Source organism: Acomys minous (assembly GCF_964271855.1).
Source record: "Acomys minous genome assembly, chromosome: 5".
Lineage (NCBI taxonomy): Eukaryota > Metazoa > Chordata > Mammalia > Rodentia > Muridae > Acomys > Acomys minous.
Genome location: NC_140494.1, coordinates 72,031,282 through 72,050,638, shown reverse-complemented (window position 1 = coordinate 72,050,638; position 19,357 = coordinate 72,031,282). Strand labels below are relative to the sequence as shown.

The 19,357-nt window shown below is 45.5% G+C and overlaps 1 protein-coding gene and 1 long non-coding RNA gene across 2 annotated transcripts in view; one reads left to right on the top strand and one right to left on the bottom strand.

The window, feature by feature from the left end:
* LOC311598188 overlaps positions 1 to 19,357 on the bottom strand; it is a 93,176-nt gene that overhangs the window by 24,786 nt on the left and 49,033 nt on the right. The gene's annotated exons all lie outside the window — the stretch shown is intronic.
* The window catches only part of CFAP300 (cilia and flagella associated protein 300), a 22,040-nt gene continuing 6,369 nt past the window's right edge, over positions 3,687 to 19,357 (top strand). The window contains exons 1-4 of the mRNA XM_084783132.1: positions 3,687 to 3,857; positions 4,039 to 4,120; positions 9,954 to 10,029; positions 18,582 to 18,748. Coding sequence (XP_084639258.1) covers positions 3,748 to 3,857; positions 4,039 to 4,120; positions 9,954 to 10,029; positions 18,582 to 18,748 — 435 coding nt within the window. The 5' untranslated portion in view covers positions 3,687 to 3,747. The remainder of the gene's footprint in view (positions 3,858 to 4,038; positions 4,121 to 9,953; positions 10,030 to 18,581; positions 18,749 to 19,357) is intronic.

Below are 19,357 nucleotides of genomic sequence, written 5' to 3'. Positions count from 1 at the left end.
AAGTTCCTGCTGTTTGACTTCTTGTCCTGACTTCCTTCAATAAAGAAGAATGACATGGAGCCGGGTGTGGTGGCACACGCCTTTACTCGCAGCACTCAGGAGGCAGAGGCAGGCAGATGGCTGTGAGTTCGAGGCCAGCCTGGTCTACAAAATGAGTCCAGGACAACCAAGGCTACACAGAGAAACCCTGTCTCAAAAAACCAAAATAAATAAATAGATAAATAGTGATATGAAAATGTAAGTTAAATAAACCCTTTCCTCGCCAGCTTGCTTTTTGATCATGATGTTTCACTACAGTAATAGTAACTCTAAGACAAGTTGGTACCAGGAGTTGGGCACTGCTGTGACAGACCTGACCATGTTGTTTGGGGAGGTACATAGAAAAGCCATTGACTGTCCAGTGCCTGATGAACTGTTGCGAGAAAGCTTGGAAGAGAAAGAATGTTGAGGGTGGAGCAGAAGAGGGAGGCCTGGTTTGTGAAGTGTCAGAGGAAGCTTAAAGACTCTATCAGGTCCAGCCAGGCGTGGTGGTGCACGCTGTTAATCCCAGCACTCGGGAGGCAGAGGCAGGCGGATCGCCGTGAGTTCGAGGCCATCCTGGTCTACAAAGCAAGTCCAGGACAGCCAAGGCTACACAGAGAAACCCTGTCTTGAAAAACCAAAAAAAAAAAAAAAAAAAAAAAAAAAGACTCTATCAGGTCCATCCATTATTCTGAGTTAAGATCCTAAGCCGGGCGTGGTGGCGCACGCCTTTAATCCCAGCACTCGGAAGGCAGAGGCGGATGGATCGCTGTGAGTTTGAGGCCAGCCTGGTCTACAAAGTGAGTCCAGGACAGCCAAGGCTAACACAGAGAGACTCTGTCTCGAAAAACCAAAAAAAAGAAAAGAAAAAGATCCTACGGTTCTGCTTAGCTGGGACTGAAAGCAAGATACCAGAACCGCTAAAGTGAAACCTTAGCTTTGCTGGGCTACTAGATGCTCGTCAGCTGGAGCTAAGAAATTAGCAGCGATTAAGAAGAGACCAGCATTGCTGAGGTAAAATCTGAAAAGTGCTTCCTGAGCGTCAGCACACAGTAACTGTGTCCCAGAAGCAGCCAAGGTTGTACTTCATGCTGGTAGCTGAACTTGGAAGTAGAAGAGTCACCCAGGCAGGGTAAAGTTTTGAGTCAGAGCTTTTGTGGGTGAGTTAGTGTTCCCCTCCCTCCACTAGGAGTCCTGTCTAGTCAGAGGGTGTCCACTTCAGTCTCCATGACCCCTGCTACTGAGAGTCACCCCCATATGCTCCCAGGAGCCTACCCTGTCCGTAGGGGCTTGTCAAGAGACACCCCTGCCCATGGTTTCTCTACTCTGTACAGGCTCTGTCCTCCCTGTCTCTCCCTCTCTCCCCAACTGCCCCCTCTCCCCAGGTCTGATCTCTACCTCGTTTCTCTCCATGCTCCCTCTCCTACCCTGGTCCCTCTCTTCAGCCTTCAGCCACTTCTGTTGTCTACTCTGTTTCCCCTTCTGAGTGAGACTTGAGCATCCTCCCTTGAGTCCTCCTTGTTACTTAGCTTCTTTGGGTCTGGAGTTACAGTATGGCTATCCTGTATTATATGGCTAAAATCTACTTATAATGAGTACATACCATGTGTGTTTTTCTGGGTCTGGGTTACCTCACTCAAGAGGATATTTTCTAGGTCCATCTATTTGCCTGCAAATTTTATGATGTGTTTGGGGGTTGTTTTGTTGTTGTTGTTTTGTTTTATTTTAAGATTTCTTTATTATTATGTATACAGTGTTCTACCTGTATATACACCTGCACGCCAGGAGAGAGCTTTGGCGTGGTTGTGAGCCACCATGTGGTTGCTGGGAATTGAACTCAGGACCTCTAGAAGAGCAAATCAGTGCTCTTAACCTCTGAGCCACCTCTCCAGCCCCATGTGCTTGTTTTCAATGGCTGAGTAGTGTTCCATGGTGTAACTAACAGAGCCAACAGGGCTCAGGGGCACTTGCGGAGACTGACACTGCAACCAAAGTGCAGGAGCAGTGGAGTGGAGCCAGAAGACAGGTGTGAGGGAGCGATGGTGAGGGTGGAGCTTGGGAAGGGGCCCCGCCCCCTGGAGGAGCCCAGAAGACTGCCAATGAATCCTAGGTGTTGAGTGCCTAGTTATTTACACTTTTGGAGTTTGGCTTTGACTTGATTTGATTGTGACTATTACTTGGCTCTTCTTCCCTCTTGAAGTAAGAAAGAACTTATTTTTTATTTTACAGGGGCCCACAGTGGAGAAGCTAAAACTTTTAAAAGACTTTAAAGAGAATGAATTTTAATGTATTCGAATTTAGCCAGGCATGGTGGCGCAGGCCTTTAATCCCAGCACTCGGGAGGCAGAGGCAGGCAAAAACAAAACAAAACAAAAAAAGTGAATTTGTAAAGAGTGTGGCATAATAATTTCTAGTTATTTATATTTTTAATGTGATATTTTGAGCATGAATAAGAAAGGAAAGGTTGTGGCTTAACAGAGATGTGCTTGTGTGTTAAACTGACAGGGAGTCAATTGTGCTGGATAGTTTTATTTCCACACAAGCTAAAATCATCTGAGAGGAGGAAACCTCAATTTAAAAAAATACCTCCCAGGGGATTTGATGCCCTTTTCCAGCCTCTAATGGCACCAGGCTTCCATGTGGTACACAGAGATTCATATAGGCCAATACTCATACACATAAAAAAATTAAAAACAGTGCCAGGAGTAGTGGCACACACCTTTAATCTCAGCACTCAGGAGGCAGAGGCAGGCAGATCTCTGTGAGTTTGAAGCCAGCCTGGTCTACAAAGAGAGTACAGAATAGCCAAGGCTACACAGAGAAACTCTGCCTCAAAAGAAAAAAAAAAAAAACCCAAACAAACAAACAACAACAAACAAAAATCAAAAACATAAGCTTATGGATGGAGGAAGGACTGGAAAGGAACTATAGAAGAATGTTCACAATTGCATTTCTAATAGCCTCAAATTGTAATAATAACCCAAAAGGATAAACTGTGGCGTAATAATGAATGGTACACAAAGCAACAATGAAAATCATGAACTTCTCTCCCGCTGCGCTCTATTCCCCCGCCTCCCTTTACCCTAGCCTCCTCTATCTGACCTCTTGGTTGTTAAGGTTCAAACAGAAAGAAATGAAGTTAGAAGAGAAAAATTCTTCCACCTAAATCCTATTGCAGCTCAGAGACAAAAAACTAAAAGTTGGCTCCTGAAAGCGATTTCCAACAGGTAAACACATGTCCCTTACTGAATAGCACGTTGTGGTGTACTACGTGCAGGAACTTTGCTTTTTTAGGCCTGAAATGTAACTTCAGCCGGAAAAGAGCCACAGACAAGCAGAATATTTTCCTACATAGTCCCTTTGTCTTTCAAATCAAACCAATTTAAGTAGACTTTTTCTTAGTGCAAGGCGTCTTTACAGTTAGAAAATTGTCCCTTTGAGACTGTAGGCTTGATATTAGGTCACTGGCTGGTGCCCGAGGAACACTGAGAGACCAGCAGTTTCCCCTCTATCTCCTGACAGTCAGGATAGGGGTCCTCTGTGGCAAGGCGGGGTACCGCGAGAGCCGTGATGTGCGCCCTGAGCCCGAGGGCCGGTCTCCTCCCCAGGCCCCGCCCCCGAGCGGTGCCCCGCCCCCGAGCGGCGCCCCGCCCCCTAAGCGTGGTGCGTCTCCTACAGCTGCGTTTCTATGGTAACCACTACTGCTTTCCCGCAGCCACAGGCAGGATGGCGGCTGGAGAGCCGGGAGACAGAGGCGGCTACTACTTCAGATTCCTGCCTCAGAGAACCTTCCCGTCCCTGAGCACCCGGGAGGTCACCAGCCGGCTCCGCCAGTGGTGAGGGCCGAGGGGCGGGAGCGGCCGTGCGGCCTGGCGCGGCTTGGCGGGCTCGGGTCGGAGGGCTCGGGCTGGGGCCCCTGCAGGTGCTCAGGGCTCCGGGATGCGGCTCTGCGCCCCACGCCCCGGGCTCCATCCCCGACCTCCGCCACGGCCCACTGACTTTCCTCATCTCTGTCAGGTCCATGCTGGGCAGAATCCAGGCGCAGGCGTTCAGCTTCGACCAGACGTTCCAGCCCTACCAGAAGGATGATTTTGTCATGGTTGGTATTGGGGGGGGGGGGGTGTCCCTTCTGATGTCGTTGGGAACACTCCATGGCGTGTTCTTAGAGTTTAGAAGTAATAAAAAATGCAAGACAGGTTTTCTTTTTTTCTTTTTTTTTTTCTTTTGTTTCTTAGGGGGCTCCTCGAGACAGTGTCTCGTTCTGTAGACCAGTCTAGCCTGGCATTCACCGGGATCCTCCCAAGTGCTACCACGACCACCTTACAAATGTCTTTTACCTACCTTCGGGATTCTACCTTAGATAACTTTACAATTCTGTAAAAAAAAAAAAAAAAAAAAAAATTAAGACAGTCTCGTTGTGTAATTAGTGATGGCCTTGAAGCCCTATCAGGCATCCTGCCTCAGCATCCGCAGTGCTGGATGGAATACAGGCCTGTTAACCGATTCTGACTGAAAATTGTAGATTTTTTTTTAAGAGAAAAAAAAGTTTTGTTTTTTGAAACGGGGTTACTCCGTGTATCCTTGGCTGTCCTGGACTCACTTTGTAGACCAGGCTGGCCTTGAACTCACAAAGATCCACCTGCCCGTGCTTCCCCGAATGTTGGAATTACAGGTGTGCGGCACTACGCTCAGCCAGGAGTACTTTTTAAAACAAGCACCCCTTGTTTTTAAACACCATCACCCACCTTTATCCCTGACGTTATTAGGCTTAACTTCTGGTTTCTGAAAATCACATTTACCCTGGGAAGTGGCCCTCAAGCTCCCAACAGCTGTGCTCAAACAGGATTTCCTCCCAAAGGTTTTGAGTAATGGCCTGTTTGGAAAAAGCCTTTAGCTAGAGGGGACTTCTTTGAAGAAGGCAGAGTTCATTGTTTTCAGTATTGCTTCCTACCCAACAAGAAGTAAAGTATTGTTAGGTTTATGAAATGACCTTCATTCTTCGTTATTGTCCTGTGAGCACTGACATTATAGTTGGCATGTAATTTATTCACTGACTTTCTGAAGCCCCAGTGTGTGCTCGGAAGATAGCCTCCTCAATGGTTAGACATAGAAATGATTCAAAAGGGTAAGCTGACTGATTATCGCTTCCTCAGTAGTTAGAGACAGAAATGAGTCAACCTAGTCTTTTGACTCATTTCTGACTATTGAGGAAGCTATATTCCTAGCACACAGTGGGCTTTCAAAAAAGTATCAGCGAATAAATTACATGCCAACAATAAAGTCAGTGCTCACAGGACAATAACAAAGAACGAAGAGTCAAAAGACTAGGTTTGGAGCTGGGCATGGTGGCACACGCCTTTAATCGCAGTACTTGGGAGGCCGAGGCAGGCAGATCGCTGTGAGTTCAAGGCCAGCTGGTCTCCAAAGTGAGTACAGGATAGCCAGGGCTACACAGAGAAATCCTGTCTCAAAAAACAAAAAAGCAAAAACAAACAAAGAAAAAAACATTAGGTTTGAGGAGTGTCTTGTGCCCTCACCAACAATGCCAACAAATAACACTGGTCATCTCACATGCTGCCAAGAGTGAGGAGAGCAGGTGAACATTCTAGTAGACTGTCACCTCATTCTGAAGGTTAGGGAGTAGTTCACTCTCCTGAAGCCTGTAGAGGCGAGTCCTCACCCACTGCTGGCGCCTCCTAGCAAGCTGCCCTTAGTCCTTGTCATGACTCTTCTAAAGGTACCAGTCAGACTGAGTTAGGGGCCCATCCTACACCAGTATAACACTAACATCTGCAGTGACCCTCTTTCTGAGTGCACCTTCTTTTTTTTTTTTTTAATTTTATTTATTATGTATATAGTACACATCCGATCACATTATAGATAGTTGTGAGCTACCATGTGGTTGCTGGGAATTGAACTCAGGACCTCTGCAAGAGCAGTCAGTGCTCCTAACCACTGAGCCATCTTTCCAGCCCCCTGAGTCCACCTTCTTGATGCTGAAGAAAGGGAAGGAATTTTGAGCTACATTTTCCAATCTATAACAAAGGGTAAATTAGTCTCTTCGCCTATGGTGGGGTTTTAATGCCACTGCAGCATAATGACTCCATTAATGCCGTGTCTCAGTTAGTCGTGGTTAGAGTGTGGCAGTTAGCCAGTACTGGCCCTCAACTGTTTTTTCAAAGCAGAATTTTGAAACATGGTAATTTTTTTTTCTTTCTTTCTTTTGACATGGGTGCTAGTCTCAGAATACCAGTCCTTATGATTGAGCAGCAAGTTTTTAAAAAAAATGTATTGCTCATTTTATTTTTAAATTATGTTCATGTGTATGAGGACAGCGTATGTACAGGTAACACTGATGGCCTCTGGACCCTGCAGCTGGGGTTGCAGGAGGTTGTGAGCTGCCAACTTGAGTGCCAGAAACTAAACTGAGGGCCTCTGATAAAGCAATATGCACTCCAGGCAGGGCTTAGCTGCCAGGCTGGGCCCAAAAATACCGTTTCAGTAAAGTAACTAAAGCCAGGTATGTTAGCTTATGTCTAGAATCACAACATCCAAGGACTAAGGCACAAAAATTGTGAGTTCAAGACTAGCCTAGGCTACATAGTGAAACTCTATTTTCTGTGTGTGTGTGTGTGTGTGTGTGTGTGTGTGTGTGTGTGAACTTGCACACTTTTATCTTGCTGTGTTTTGTGACAGGGTTTCCTCTGTGTATCCCTGGCAGACCTGAAGCTTGCTCTGTAAACCAGGCTGGTCTTGATTTAGAAATCTACCTGCTGGGATTAAAGGCATGCACCACCAAACTCAGAATGAAACCCCATTTTCGAAGAACAATTAATTAACACATCGATGTCACTTGGGCAGTTGTGTGAAAGGCTGATTGCTCCAAGGGGAGGCTGGAAACAGTGAGGCAAAATTAGACAACACCCCCAGACAGTGTTTGCTTTTTGCATTAGTAATGAGCGTGGCTGCTTTCTGAAGAGTATTTGGTGAGGTCCTCATCTTAGACTAACCCTAAAAATGGCTCAGAGAAGGACTTAGGCTGAAGGACTGATAAGATGCTCAGAGTAGGGAGAGAGGAAGATGTTGGAGGAATCCCAGGTTTCTGACGTAGTTGACGGGAGTAGCTGATTTTACTATTAAACACATCAAAGATGGAGAGTAAGTGGTGACATGGATTTAGCGTTAGGCACATTCAGCTACAAGGTGCACCCAGGTGGCTGAGGGTCTCAAGAGAGCGCGATGAGGTCAACACAGCGCTCAGAGCCTGACCCTGGTGTGACAGGGATGAGGAGCAGTTTTCCATGTAAACAGGGACATGCCGTTTCCTGCATAGCTCTTGTGTCCATCTGAGGAACAGAGCTTAGGCCTGTGGCTGCATCCCACCAACCCTTTCAGATCTGGATGAAGAGAATGCCGGCTCAGAATTCCTTAAGGAAGAGAGAAGCAATGGGCACTAGCGAGGAGCAGCCAGTCAGACAGTGCACTTGAGGACTCGGGGCTGGACTCGGAGCCCTGAGGTCAGCTTCCATTGCAGGGCGGGGGACAGTTGCACCTCTTTCCTGTTACTAGGCAAGCTTACTTAACTTTACGTGCAGTTTGACATCTGTACCTTTTCCTACTGCTAACTAGTTTGAGTCAGCTGATACGGTTCACTAAAGTCTCTTCTGATGCCTTGATGTCAAGTCTGTAAGAAACCAACACATCGCTTTACACATGTATAGACCCTTCTGTTCTTTCTGGGTCTTTGTTTTGGTTTGGTTTGGTTTTTTGGTTTTTTGAGACAGGGTTTCTCTGTGTAGCCTTGGGTTCCCTGGACTCACTTCGTAGACCAGACTGGCCTCGAACTCACAGTGATCCACCTGCCTCTGCCTCCTAATGCAGTTAAAGGCATGCGCCACCACACCCGGCCCCTCGTTCTGGTTTTTAATAGGTTGATAGGGATGTGGTTGTAATTTCAATTAAAAAAATAAGCTTTACTTTAACTTAATAAGAGGCCTTTATAAAAAAAATTTCAGGAGGCTGGAGACATGGCTCAGCATTAAGAGCACTTGGCTGTTGTTGCAGAGGACCCAGGTTCCCAGTAGCCACACGGTGGCTCACAACCACCTGTCACTCCAGTTCCAGAGGTGACAGTGTCTCCTTCTGGTCTCTACACATGGGACACATTCACACATGCAAGCCTAAAACACTCTATACACACAAATACAGTAAGTCTTTTTATAAAATGTATTTTAAAAACAGATTTTGATTGGCTCTAGGTCAATGGCTGCGGTTGGTCTGCTTCTGTTTATGACATCTAAGCAGGATTAACAGTAACACCCAAGGCCAGGAATGGTGGTGCATGCCTTTAATCCCAGCACTAGCGAGGCAGAGGCAGGTGGATCACTGTGAGTTCGAGGCCAGCCTGGTCTACAAAAGTGAGTCTAGGGCAGCCAAGGATATACAGAGAAACCCTGTCTCAGGGAAAAAACAAAAAACAAGTAACACCCAGTATCTGACACAGGGCTAGCCTTAGTCTCCCAATCCTCTACCTCCACCTGCTAAGTGTTGAAGACTGTAAGCTCATGACTTAATTTCTTTTAGTTAAAAAACAATTCTGTTATTTCATGTGTGTGTGTGTGTGTTTGTGTACATGGGTGAGCTTGTACCACAGTGCATGTGGACGCCAAAAGACAACTTGGAGAGTCAGTTCCTTCCTTCCACTACATGGAATCTGGAGATTGGACTTGGTTCAGAGGGCTTGTGCCGTTTTATCCTCTGAACTGTCTCTCTGTTCCTTGATTTCATTTCTTTGGTTTCTTTAAAAAACTCAATAACCAGGGGCTGGAGAGATGGCACAGAGGTTAAAAGCATCAGCTCTTCTTCCAAAGGTCCTGAGTTCAAGTCCCAGCAACCATATGGTGGCTCATAACCATCTATAATGATATCTGGTGCCCTCTTCTGGCCTACTGGCTCACCTGCAGGCAGAATACTGTAATAAATAAATCTTTAAAAAAAAATTTTTTTTTTCAACAACCAGGCCAGGCATGGTGGTGAATGCCTTTATTTTATTTAATTAATTAATTTATTTATTTAGTGAATGCCTTTAATACAGCAATTGGGAGGCAAAGGCAGGCGGATCTCTAAATTCAAGGCTAGCCTGGTCTACAAAATGAGTACAGGAAGTCCAGGACTGTTACACACTGTCTCAAAAAAAAAAACTTTTTCTTTATTTAAAGTTCTTCCGTCCAGTGAGATGGTCCACATCTTTAACCCAACACTTGAAAGACATAAGTAGGGCCTGTAGAGTTCAAGGTCAACATTGGGTATATAGTGAGTTATAAGTCTGCGTAAGGCTAGCCTGGATACGTGACACCTTGTCTCCAAAAAGAAAAATTAAGTTATTTAAGCTAGACAAAGTGGCGCGTAGCTGTGATCACAGTACACACTGTTGAGGCCAGAGGATTCCAGTTGTGATAGAAACTTTGGGTTACATAACAAATTCAAAGCTAGCTGGAGCTACATAAGGAGACCTTGTTGGTTTTTGTTTTTGTTGTTATTGTTTTGGTTTTGGTTTTTCAAGACAGGGTCTCTCTGTGTTAGCCTTGGCTGTCCTGGACTCACTTTGTAGACCAGGCTGGCCTCGAACTCATAGCAATCCACTTGCCTATGACTCCCAAGTGCTGGGATTAAAGGTGTGTGTCACCACACCCAGCCCAAGGAGACCTTGTTTAAAAAAAAAAAAAAAGCACTGGTGTTGTAGCTCAGCGGTAGAGCAATTATTCAGAGTAGACAAGGCCCTGGGTTTGATGCCTAGTCAAAAAAACAAAAACATAAATAAAGCAGAGCTTTTCTTCTTACTTTGAATTAAATGATGTTTTCTTAATTTTGTTTCAGAAGTCAATTTTATTTATAAAAGTTTCTAACGTGTTTCCTTGCAATTTGTATTTTAGGCTTTTTTCAAAGACCCAAATGTTATTCCAAATTTGCAGTTACTCTCAGATTCTTCTGGACAGTGGACCACATTAGGTAAAGATTTTTATATTTTAATTTCTACATTACTATTTTAATAAAATTTTGCCTCAGCAATTGTCATTAGTGATTGCATCACTAAAGAATGAACTGTGGCATCATGAAAGCATGTGGCCAGCTGTGTCAGGTGTGCCCTGCATCTCTGCCTTGGGAGTCTGTCGCTGTCACCTTGGCAAAGCTCATCACAGCAATTCTCTCAGCAGTTTAGAAAATGTGCATCGTATATTTTATATCTAAGTATCCTGCTAAATGCAAGTCACATTGAGATAAGTAGGAGGGAGTGTGCACTTCTGGAAGTCACTGGCTCATTAAGTGGGGGCTTGCTGGAGATGTAACTTAGTGTGGTGAATGGTCCACACAGATCAGGGTTCAATTTGCAGCATCACAGCTGCACACCTGTAACACCTGTACCTGTACACCTGTAACACCTGTACCTGCGATCCCAGCACTGGGGAGGCAGAGTGGGAGGATGAGAAGCTTATGCCCATCCTCTGTTACATGTCAAATCGAGGCCAGCCCAGCCAATAGGAGACCCTGTTTAAAAAAAAAAAAGGCGGGGAGTGAGGGAGAAAGAAGAGGTTTCAGCAGTTGAGAGACACAGCCCTTCCAGAAGACTGAGATCACTTCCGAGTACCTGATCCAGCGTCACACTGCTGCCTATAACTCCAGCTCCAGAGGGTCCAGGCCCCATAGCATCCGTGGTACCTGTGCACACCCCCACATGGACACATACACATTCATGTGATTAAAAATCATGAAGGAGTGAGGGAAAGAATAACGGTGCGTTGCAGGTTTTCCTGTAGACCTGAGAATGTGGGGAGGGAGATGGCCAGTTGAGCGCCGAGGGGAAGGGTCAGGACAGTGTCCACTAATGGGGATGCCTGAGCAGAGCACAGCTGCAGCCCACAAATGGCTGCCCTGGAATGTCTTTTAAATAATAAATCACAGAGAAAAGACTTCTTAGAGGGAAACATTCTCTAGATGACACTTCAATAATATACAAAATATACCTGGGAAATTTTATTCTTAAAAAGTGTGCATGCAGCTGGGCATGGTGGTGCATGCCTTTCATCCCAGCACAAGGGAAGGGGAGGCAGGCAATCGCTGTGACTTCAAGGCCAGCCTGGTGTACAAAGTGAGTCCAGGACAGCCAGGGCTACACAGAGAAACTCTATCTCGAAAACAAAAAAAAAAAGTGCCCACACATGTACAAGCATGGCATGTGGAAATATGGAGGTCAGAGGACGGCTTTCAGGGATCAGTTCTTCCAACTGACACCAGTAGGCTCTGAAGGCCAGGACTTTGACCAATTGAACCATCTCCCGCAAAAGGCTATCTTGAAAACCAATGTGAATGCTGTATTTTAAATTCAAGGGTGAGGTCTCAACCATATAGCAGGTGGTACCATCCCACTTTGGAAAAAAATCTGTAATACTAATTTGTGCACAATAAAATGCAAATTGCAAAAAAGAAATGCAAATTGCTTAGAAATTAGATGTTTTGTTTAGGAGGAGGCCTTTTGTTAAACTTCCAAAGTGTGTTTTCATGGAACTCTAAGATGCTTTAACATAAAGTAACTTTTTTAGAGTATTAGTCAAAAATAAAGTCACAAAAAGGTTTCTGTTAGACTCAGCAGGTCAGATTTTATTGCTTTTTGCCAAAGACTGCTGCCAAATACACAGAGCAGAAAGCTGGTACGTACTGATCTGGAGACTACATACAGAATTAAACTCAGTTTCTAAGCTCATGTAATTGCCAACTTGGATTTTTCAAGAGCGAATAATCAGAGCCATGTAGCACAGGGTTTTTAGAATGTTCATAACTTCAGCCAGTCTTTTAAAAAGAAAATGAGGCTCACAGAAGTGAGTACGGGTCTCCCCCATCTCAGCACAGACTTCACAGAGTAGGGCTAACTGGGTCCTAAGTTTTTTTCAGTTTATTTTTTTCCATGATTTAATTTTTTAATTTATCCCATGAGAATTTTATACATGTATCCAATGAGATATGACCATAACTCTCCCCACCACTGTCCCCCCCAACTCTTCTCGATCCCCTCCAAAATATTTCCCATCCCCTACTCCCACTGCCTCCGCTTTTTTTTTTTCCTGGCTAACCCTCCAGGCCGAGTAGTGCTGCCCACATGCGCATAGGTGTTGGACACCCTCCCCACCCCCCACCCCTGTATGGGTGGATTATCAGAGGTCACCACACCCCCAAAAAAGAATGAGTCTCCCTTCCCCCAGGGACTGCCAGCTACTAGTGACTCCTCAGTTGGGGATGGGTCCTCGTCAGCTGCTCCCCAATCCAGCAGGACCTTTAGGCAGGTTGGTCATCCGCAGATAGGTTAGTGAGTGCGCCAGTCCTGCTAGGGACCACACTCTGCCTCATTCTCCAGCTATTAGCGTTCTTTCTACTTCCTCTGCCAAGGTGTTCCCTGAGTCCTTGCTGTTGACCTTCAGAATTACAAGTATTCATAGTATGTGTGTGGAGGTCAGAGGACAGTTTGCAGGAGTTGGGTCTTCATCCACCAGCTGGGATTAAACTCAGTGCTGACCTCCTGGGGACCTTCTCCCCTCCGAGCGAGCGTCTCTCCAGACCTTATTCTAAGTTGGGAATCAAACACCGCACAAGAGAGCTTCTGAAATGTCACATGTGCCCACAGGTAATAATTAGAAGAACTCTAAAATTAGAAACATTCCACCTGGCTTTCTTGTTTAGGACTTATGTTTTATTTATGTGTACGTGTGTGGATGTGCACATGCATGCAAGTGCCCACAGAGACCAGAAAGGGGTGTTGGAGCCCCTGGGGCCACAGTCACAGGCACTGAGCTACCTGACTGGGTGCTGAGATCTGGAAACAGCAAGTGGAGGGTTTTTGGTTTGTTTTTGGTTTGGGGTCTGTTTGGGTTTTTTTGCTTTGTTGGTTTTTTGAGTCAGAGTTTCTCTGTGTAACCTTGGCTGTCCTGGAACTTTCGCTGTAGACCAAGCTGGCCTCGAACTCACGGAGGTCCACTTGCCTCTGCCTCCCAAGTGCTGGGATTATAGGCGTGTGCCACCACCGCCCAGCAGGAAGCATTCTTAACCACAAGCCTTCGCTCTGGCCCAGCACTCTTACTTTTGAAGAGGAATTTCTCTTCACCAGCTTGGCTTTCTCGCTCTCATTTTCTGTTACTGTTATTTTTCTGGTACATTGGCATCTTTCCCTCAGTTTTCATTTGGAGTCTTTATAAAAACAACAACAAATGAGCTTTTTGGGTTTCTCTGAGACACTGTCTTCCTCCATAGCCCAGGCTGTTTGACAGGCCATATGCAACCCAGACTTAATTTTGAATTCAAAGCAATCTCTGGGACTCAGGCTGTGGAGAGCTGAGATTGCAGGCCTGTGTCACAGCATGCATTTTATGTAGTGTTGGGGATTGAACCAAGGACGGCGTGCACACCTGGAAGAGCTTGCCCCAGCCCTGGAAGGAGGCATTGCTAAGCGCCGGGGCACTGGGAGAGGAAGATTGTGAAGACTGTGAAAAACATGAAAGCTTGTCCTGAAGAGAATACCAAGGGTATGGTAGAAACCCATCTGATGAAGAGATCATGGTGTGACGTGTGGATTTAATCAGTCATTTCAGCAGAAACCAAAAATAGAAATCAGATGGTATCAGCAGAGCTGCTGCTGGTCTGAACCAGAGAGAAAGCTCTTGGCCTTGGCGCCTGTGGGCCGGCCCACAAAGCTTCTCAGGTTGCAACATGAACTGTTTGTTAAAGAAAGGAAAGACCCAGAAGGTGGCTCAGGGTTGGTGAGGTAGCTCAGCAATTACAAGCTTGCACTGCTTTTCCTGAGGACTGAGTTTGGTTCCCAGCACACATTTAGGCTACTCAGATTCAGGGGGTCCAACACATCTGGCCTCTGAATGTGTACACACACACACACACACACACACACACACACACACACACCACATGATTTTTAAAAAGTGATGAATCCGGCTATTTTACCAGACTAGATTGCCTCTAATCTTATCCTCAAAGACAGGGCCAACAGCACAGAGCTTGGGGCCAAGTTAACCCCCAGAAACCTCAGAATTAGTTTATCTGGTGTCTGAAGGGAGCTATGAGAACACTATCCCGGTATATCCAGAATGCATAAGGTAAAACTAAAATGAATTATTCTTGAGCCTGAGAGTACAAAGAATCTTTCTCCTCTCAGTCATGCTTTCTGGGAAACTGCTACCCAGTCCCTAATAATTGTCTTTCTGGTTTTGTGGTAGAAATGGCCATCCCATGTTTATCATATCAGTATATTTTAACTTATTTTGTCTTTCTCACTCTGTCTTGGAACTCAGAGATCTACCTGCTTCTGCCTCCAGAGTGCTGGGATTCAAGGCGTGCACCCCCACTGCCTGGACCACCAGTGTGTTTTAGAAGCACACATTTGACATATCAGGGTTACACAAAGAGAGGATTTCCGCCTCAGAATGAACTGTACCTTAGTCTTGTATCCAATTTAGATGAAACTTGGAACCTGAATGAGGTAAACTCTCAAGTCCTTTGAGGTGGGATGAATTGCATGTGAGGAAATAGAATTTAGGCACTAACAGAATCCTACTGACTAAATTGTGTTGTCCAAAGCCCAGTGGCTTCTGTAGCTTTGTCTGTTCCCAGTTACTTTCCTGCAGTCACAGCTCAGAATGCAGTTACACTGGGTTAGGCCATCATCCTGTGAATTTTGAGGAAATAGATGTCAGTCCATAGCAGATGCTATTTTCACCCATTAGACTAAAGTTTGAATGCACAAGATGGGGGGGGGGGGGGGCACAGTTGTAGATGCAGGTTATTGCCGGTTCAGAGCCAGCCTGGTTTACAAAGCTGTCTCAGCACACACCCCTGCACATGGCATCTCTTCCCCTACCAGCCAGTTTTATGGAACTGCCAGGCCTTGCTTAGCACCTTTTGGTGTTTCAGAAGCACCCAGAGTTCTTCCATCATAGCATATAGGCTTTTTCCTTTATGTGCTCCCTAAGAGGGTTGGGCCTCAGAAACAAGATGAGCTTCTCTCAGCAGCATCGCTTTGGAAGTCACTGAAGCACACAGTTCCTGGCTTCAGGCATCTTTCTTGTCCCCATGTCTAGGATCATAACCTGCAGTGACAAGTTCCAGCATGACCTGGTGGATAGTCAAAACAGGAGGTGCCGATGATTGCCAGGGTTACTCTCAAGCCCAGGCAGTTCTCAGGCGAGGGATAGCAGTGGGCCCTGGAGGTGGACCTCAGCAGTAACATACGCAGGGCCCTGGGTTCCGGTCCCAGGGCTGCCACCTCTAAATGCAACAGAGCAGTCAGAAGACAAAAGAACATTAGCTCCTTATACCAGATTATGTGTGTAGGTAAAAGAGGGGAAATTGAGTGAGGTGATAATAAAAAAAAAATCTTCATCTTAATCTTTATGGCTGTATAACAATTTGTACTGACCGAAAATCTTTGCTTTATTTTTAGAGACAGGATTTCTCTGTGTATCCCTGGCTGTCCTGGAACTAACTCTGTAGGCCACACTGGCCTCAAACTCACAGAGATCTGCCTGCCTCCACATCCCTGAGTGCTGGGACTAAAAGTGTGTGCCACCGCCACCCCAGCAAAAAAAAAAAACAAAACAAAACAAAAAAACAACTATTTCTAAAAGATACATTCAAGGAATAAGTGTAGCCTGGGGGCTGGAAAGCAGAGAAGGAGGAGCTAAGGCTGTAGCAGAAGCAGAGCCCCACACTTCCCCTCTAACATGTGGGGACTTGACTGGCCCTGCTTCAACTTTTCCCTTGGCCTGGAAAACGGCACATTGTCAGCAAGATCTCTCAGGAGGCTGTAATGAAGAGAAAACATTTTCAAGGCATCCTCAAAGACTTCACAAATGATCATTAATTAAATTGTTGTTTTGGTTTTGATGTTTTCCTTTCTGAAACAAGGTCTCACTGGTGCAGCCCCAGCTGGAAGCCACGATGTATGTCTGCCCTTGCCTTGCCTCAAGCACTGGGAGTGAGGATGTGAGCCCCCACCGTGCCCAGCTTGTTAATATTTACTTGATTTGGGTGTGTATCTATGTGTGCACACATGCCAGAGGATAATTTGCAGGAGTTGGTTCTGTCCTTTTTCCATGTGAGTCCAGAGGATTGAACTTAGGTCATCAGAATTGGTAGCAAACACCTTTATCCACAGGCCAACCCTTGGTGATTTTGGTTTGGTTTGTGTGTGCGTTTCATCGTAAAGATTTATCTTATTTTTAATTATGTGCATGTCTGTGTGAGTGTGTGCATGTGACTATAGCTGCCTATGGAGGTCCAGAAGATCTCCCCGGAGCTGGAGTTACAGGGTCTTGTGAGCCATCCTTTGTGGGGGCTGGGAACTGAACTCATGTCCTCTACAAGAGCAGTGCATACTCTTAAGCACAGAGCCCTCTCTCCCAACATCATGCCCTCATCCACACCCACCTGTTGTGTAACAGGGCTTCCCTTTGAAGCCCAGGCTGTCCAAGAGTGCTAGCCTCATAGGTATATGCTGCCAACCTAGCTCCAGATTTGTATGAGATGGATTGTAGAACACTTAGCATTAGGAAAATCCAAAATATATGAAAGTGTCTTAACACATTCAGAGGCAATTCTAGACTTGATCTTTGCCAAAAGGCCAAGAAGCAAAGCCTTATAGGTAGTTTTGACATATGCATTTCAGTAGAGTGCATGCCTGGCATTCAGGGAACCCAGAGTTCTGTCCCCAGCACCAAATGGAGCTAGACATGGCTGTGCATAACTGTAATCCCACCACAAGAGACAGAAGCAGGACAGAAGGGAGGTCAGCCTATGCTATGTGGAGATTTCAAGATCAGCATGGGTTATGTGAAACCTTGTGTGTCCCCCCCCCCCCCACTACACACAATTGTTTATAATCCCCCTACTAAATTCGCAAAGTATTTTGCTGTGAGATGTTCTCTAGTTTATGTTCACCTAGTTCTGAAGTAAGAACTTGGGGGGGGGGGCAGGGGTTTGAGGCAGAGTTTCTCTGTGTAGCCTTGGCTGTTCTGGACTCCCTTTGTAGACCAGGCTGGCCTCAAACTCACAGTGATCTGCCTGCCTCTGCCTCCCAAGTGCTGTGATTACAGGCGTGCACCACCAGGCCCTGCTTTGAAGTAAGATCTTCTTATAAATCATTTTTTGTTTTTGGTTTCTTTTTGTTTTTTGTTGTTGTTGTTGTCATGGTGGTGGTGGTGGTGGTGTTTTTTTGTTTATTTGTTTGTTTGTTTGGTTGGTTTTTCGAGACAGGGTTTCTCTGTGTAGCTTTGGCTGTCCTGGACTCACTTTGTATACCAGGTTGGTCTCGAACTCACATCAATCCCCCTGCCTCTGCCTCCCGAGTGCAGGGATTAAAGGCGTGCGCCACCATGCCTGGCTTGTTTTTGTTTTTCAAACCATGAGAATCACCCTAGAGCCAGCTCATACTGGCTTAGAGCTTATTATGCAGCACAGCACAGCCTCAGACCTGTGGCAATCCTGTGTCCCCCCCCTCCCCCACAATCCTGAGACTGGCTCTAACTTTTTTTTTTTTAAAGATTTATTTCCCTTCCCTCCCTGTCTACCTGGGGCATGGTGGCACACACTTGTAATCCCAATACTCAGGAGGCAGAGACAGGTGGATTTTAAGAGTTTGAGCCCAGCCTGGTCTACAGAGTGAGTTCCAAGCCAGCCAAGACTGCAGAGAGAAACCCTGTCTCAGAAAGAAATTCAGGAAGGAAGAAGGGAGCCTACTGAAGTCCCGTTGGACCTAGAGTTAGTTATAGGTGGCTGTGAGCCACCTGGGGCTGGGGCTGGGATCTAGACCAAGGTCTTCTGGAAGAGCAGCCAGTGCTCTTAATCACTGATCCACTGCTGCAGCCCCTAAACTTTACTCGCAGTAGAGCTATGTCTGTGTGTCTGTGTGTATGCATCACAGAAGCTGCTTTGGAGGTGGGGTTTGTCTTTGTAATTCAGGGACCAAGCTAACGGCTGTGCAGCAGTTTTACCCGCTGAACCAATGATGTGTCACATTTGGTCACCTCTTAGAATCTATGCATAATGGCTGATTTTCGAAATAACTAAAAATGGTGGCTGGAAGCCAGGCATGGTGGCGCATGACTTTAATCCCAGGATTCAATAAAAGGCAACTGTCATTGAGTGTGAGGCCAGTTTGGTCTACGTAGTGACTTCTAGGACAGGCAAGGCTGTATACCAACATGGAAAAAAAAAAAAAAAGAAAGAAAGAAAGAAAAGAAAAAAAAATGACCAAAACAAGCAAACAAGCCCAGAGTGTGGAAGTTGAATCCACATCTACATCATACGGGTAACACACACTTGTCACTTCAGCACCAGGGAATCTGATGCTGCCTTCTGGCCTCCAGAGGCACCTGCCCACATGTGGCAGACCCCACATAGACACATATATAAAAATAAAAAAACGTCCATTTTTAAAAGTTTAGGAATAACTAAAATCAGTACATTCATTTTTACATCTTTGTTCTTTACAAAATATCTTCTTTCAGGAACTGAAGTGAAAAAAATTGAAGCTACAAACGTTCCTTGCACACAACTTTCAATGTCATTTTTCCAGCGGTTGTATGACGAAAATATTGTACGAGAAAGTGGACACATTGTCAAGTGCTTAGACACTTTCTGTGATCCATTTCTCATTTCAGATGAACTAAGAAAAGTAAGTACAGAATTTAAAATCTCACAGTGAAAGTTTATTGAAAGAAATGTAAAATGTCCAAACCTCAAGCCTGGCTTAAGATTCCTCCAGCTAGCTGGGTGGTGGTGGCACACACCTTTAATCCCAGCACTCAGGAGGCAGAGGCAGGCAGATCCTTGTGAGTTCGAGGCCAGCCTGGTCTACAAAGGGAGTCCAGGACAGCCAAGGCTACACAGAGAGACCCTGTCTCGAAAAACAAAACAAAAAACCAAAAACCAAAAAACAAAAGATTCCTCCAGCTGGTTGATATGACCAATGCTAAGCATCACTTCTTAGTGTGTGTGCTTTGTTATTCGTATCTGTCCGTCAGAGTCAGATGGATTTGACTGACACTACACATTTGTAGGACAGTTCCTCTTAACAGTTATCTGGCCAGTGTGTCAATTCAGCTGAGTGCAGTTATAACTGGTATATCACACAATGTTACAGGACACAGTGGCACATGCTTTTAGTCCCTGCACTCAAGGAGGCAGAAGCAGGTAGATCTCTGTGAATTCAAGTCCAGGACAGCAAAGCTACACAGACCCTGTTTCAAAAAACCAAAAATAAAAAAGAATATACATGAAATAC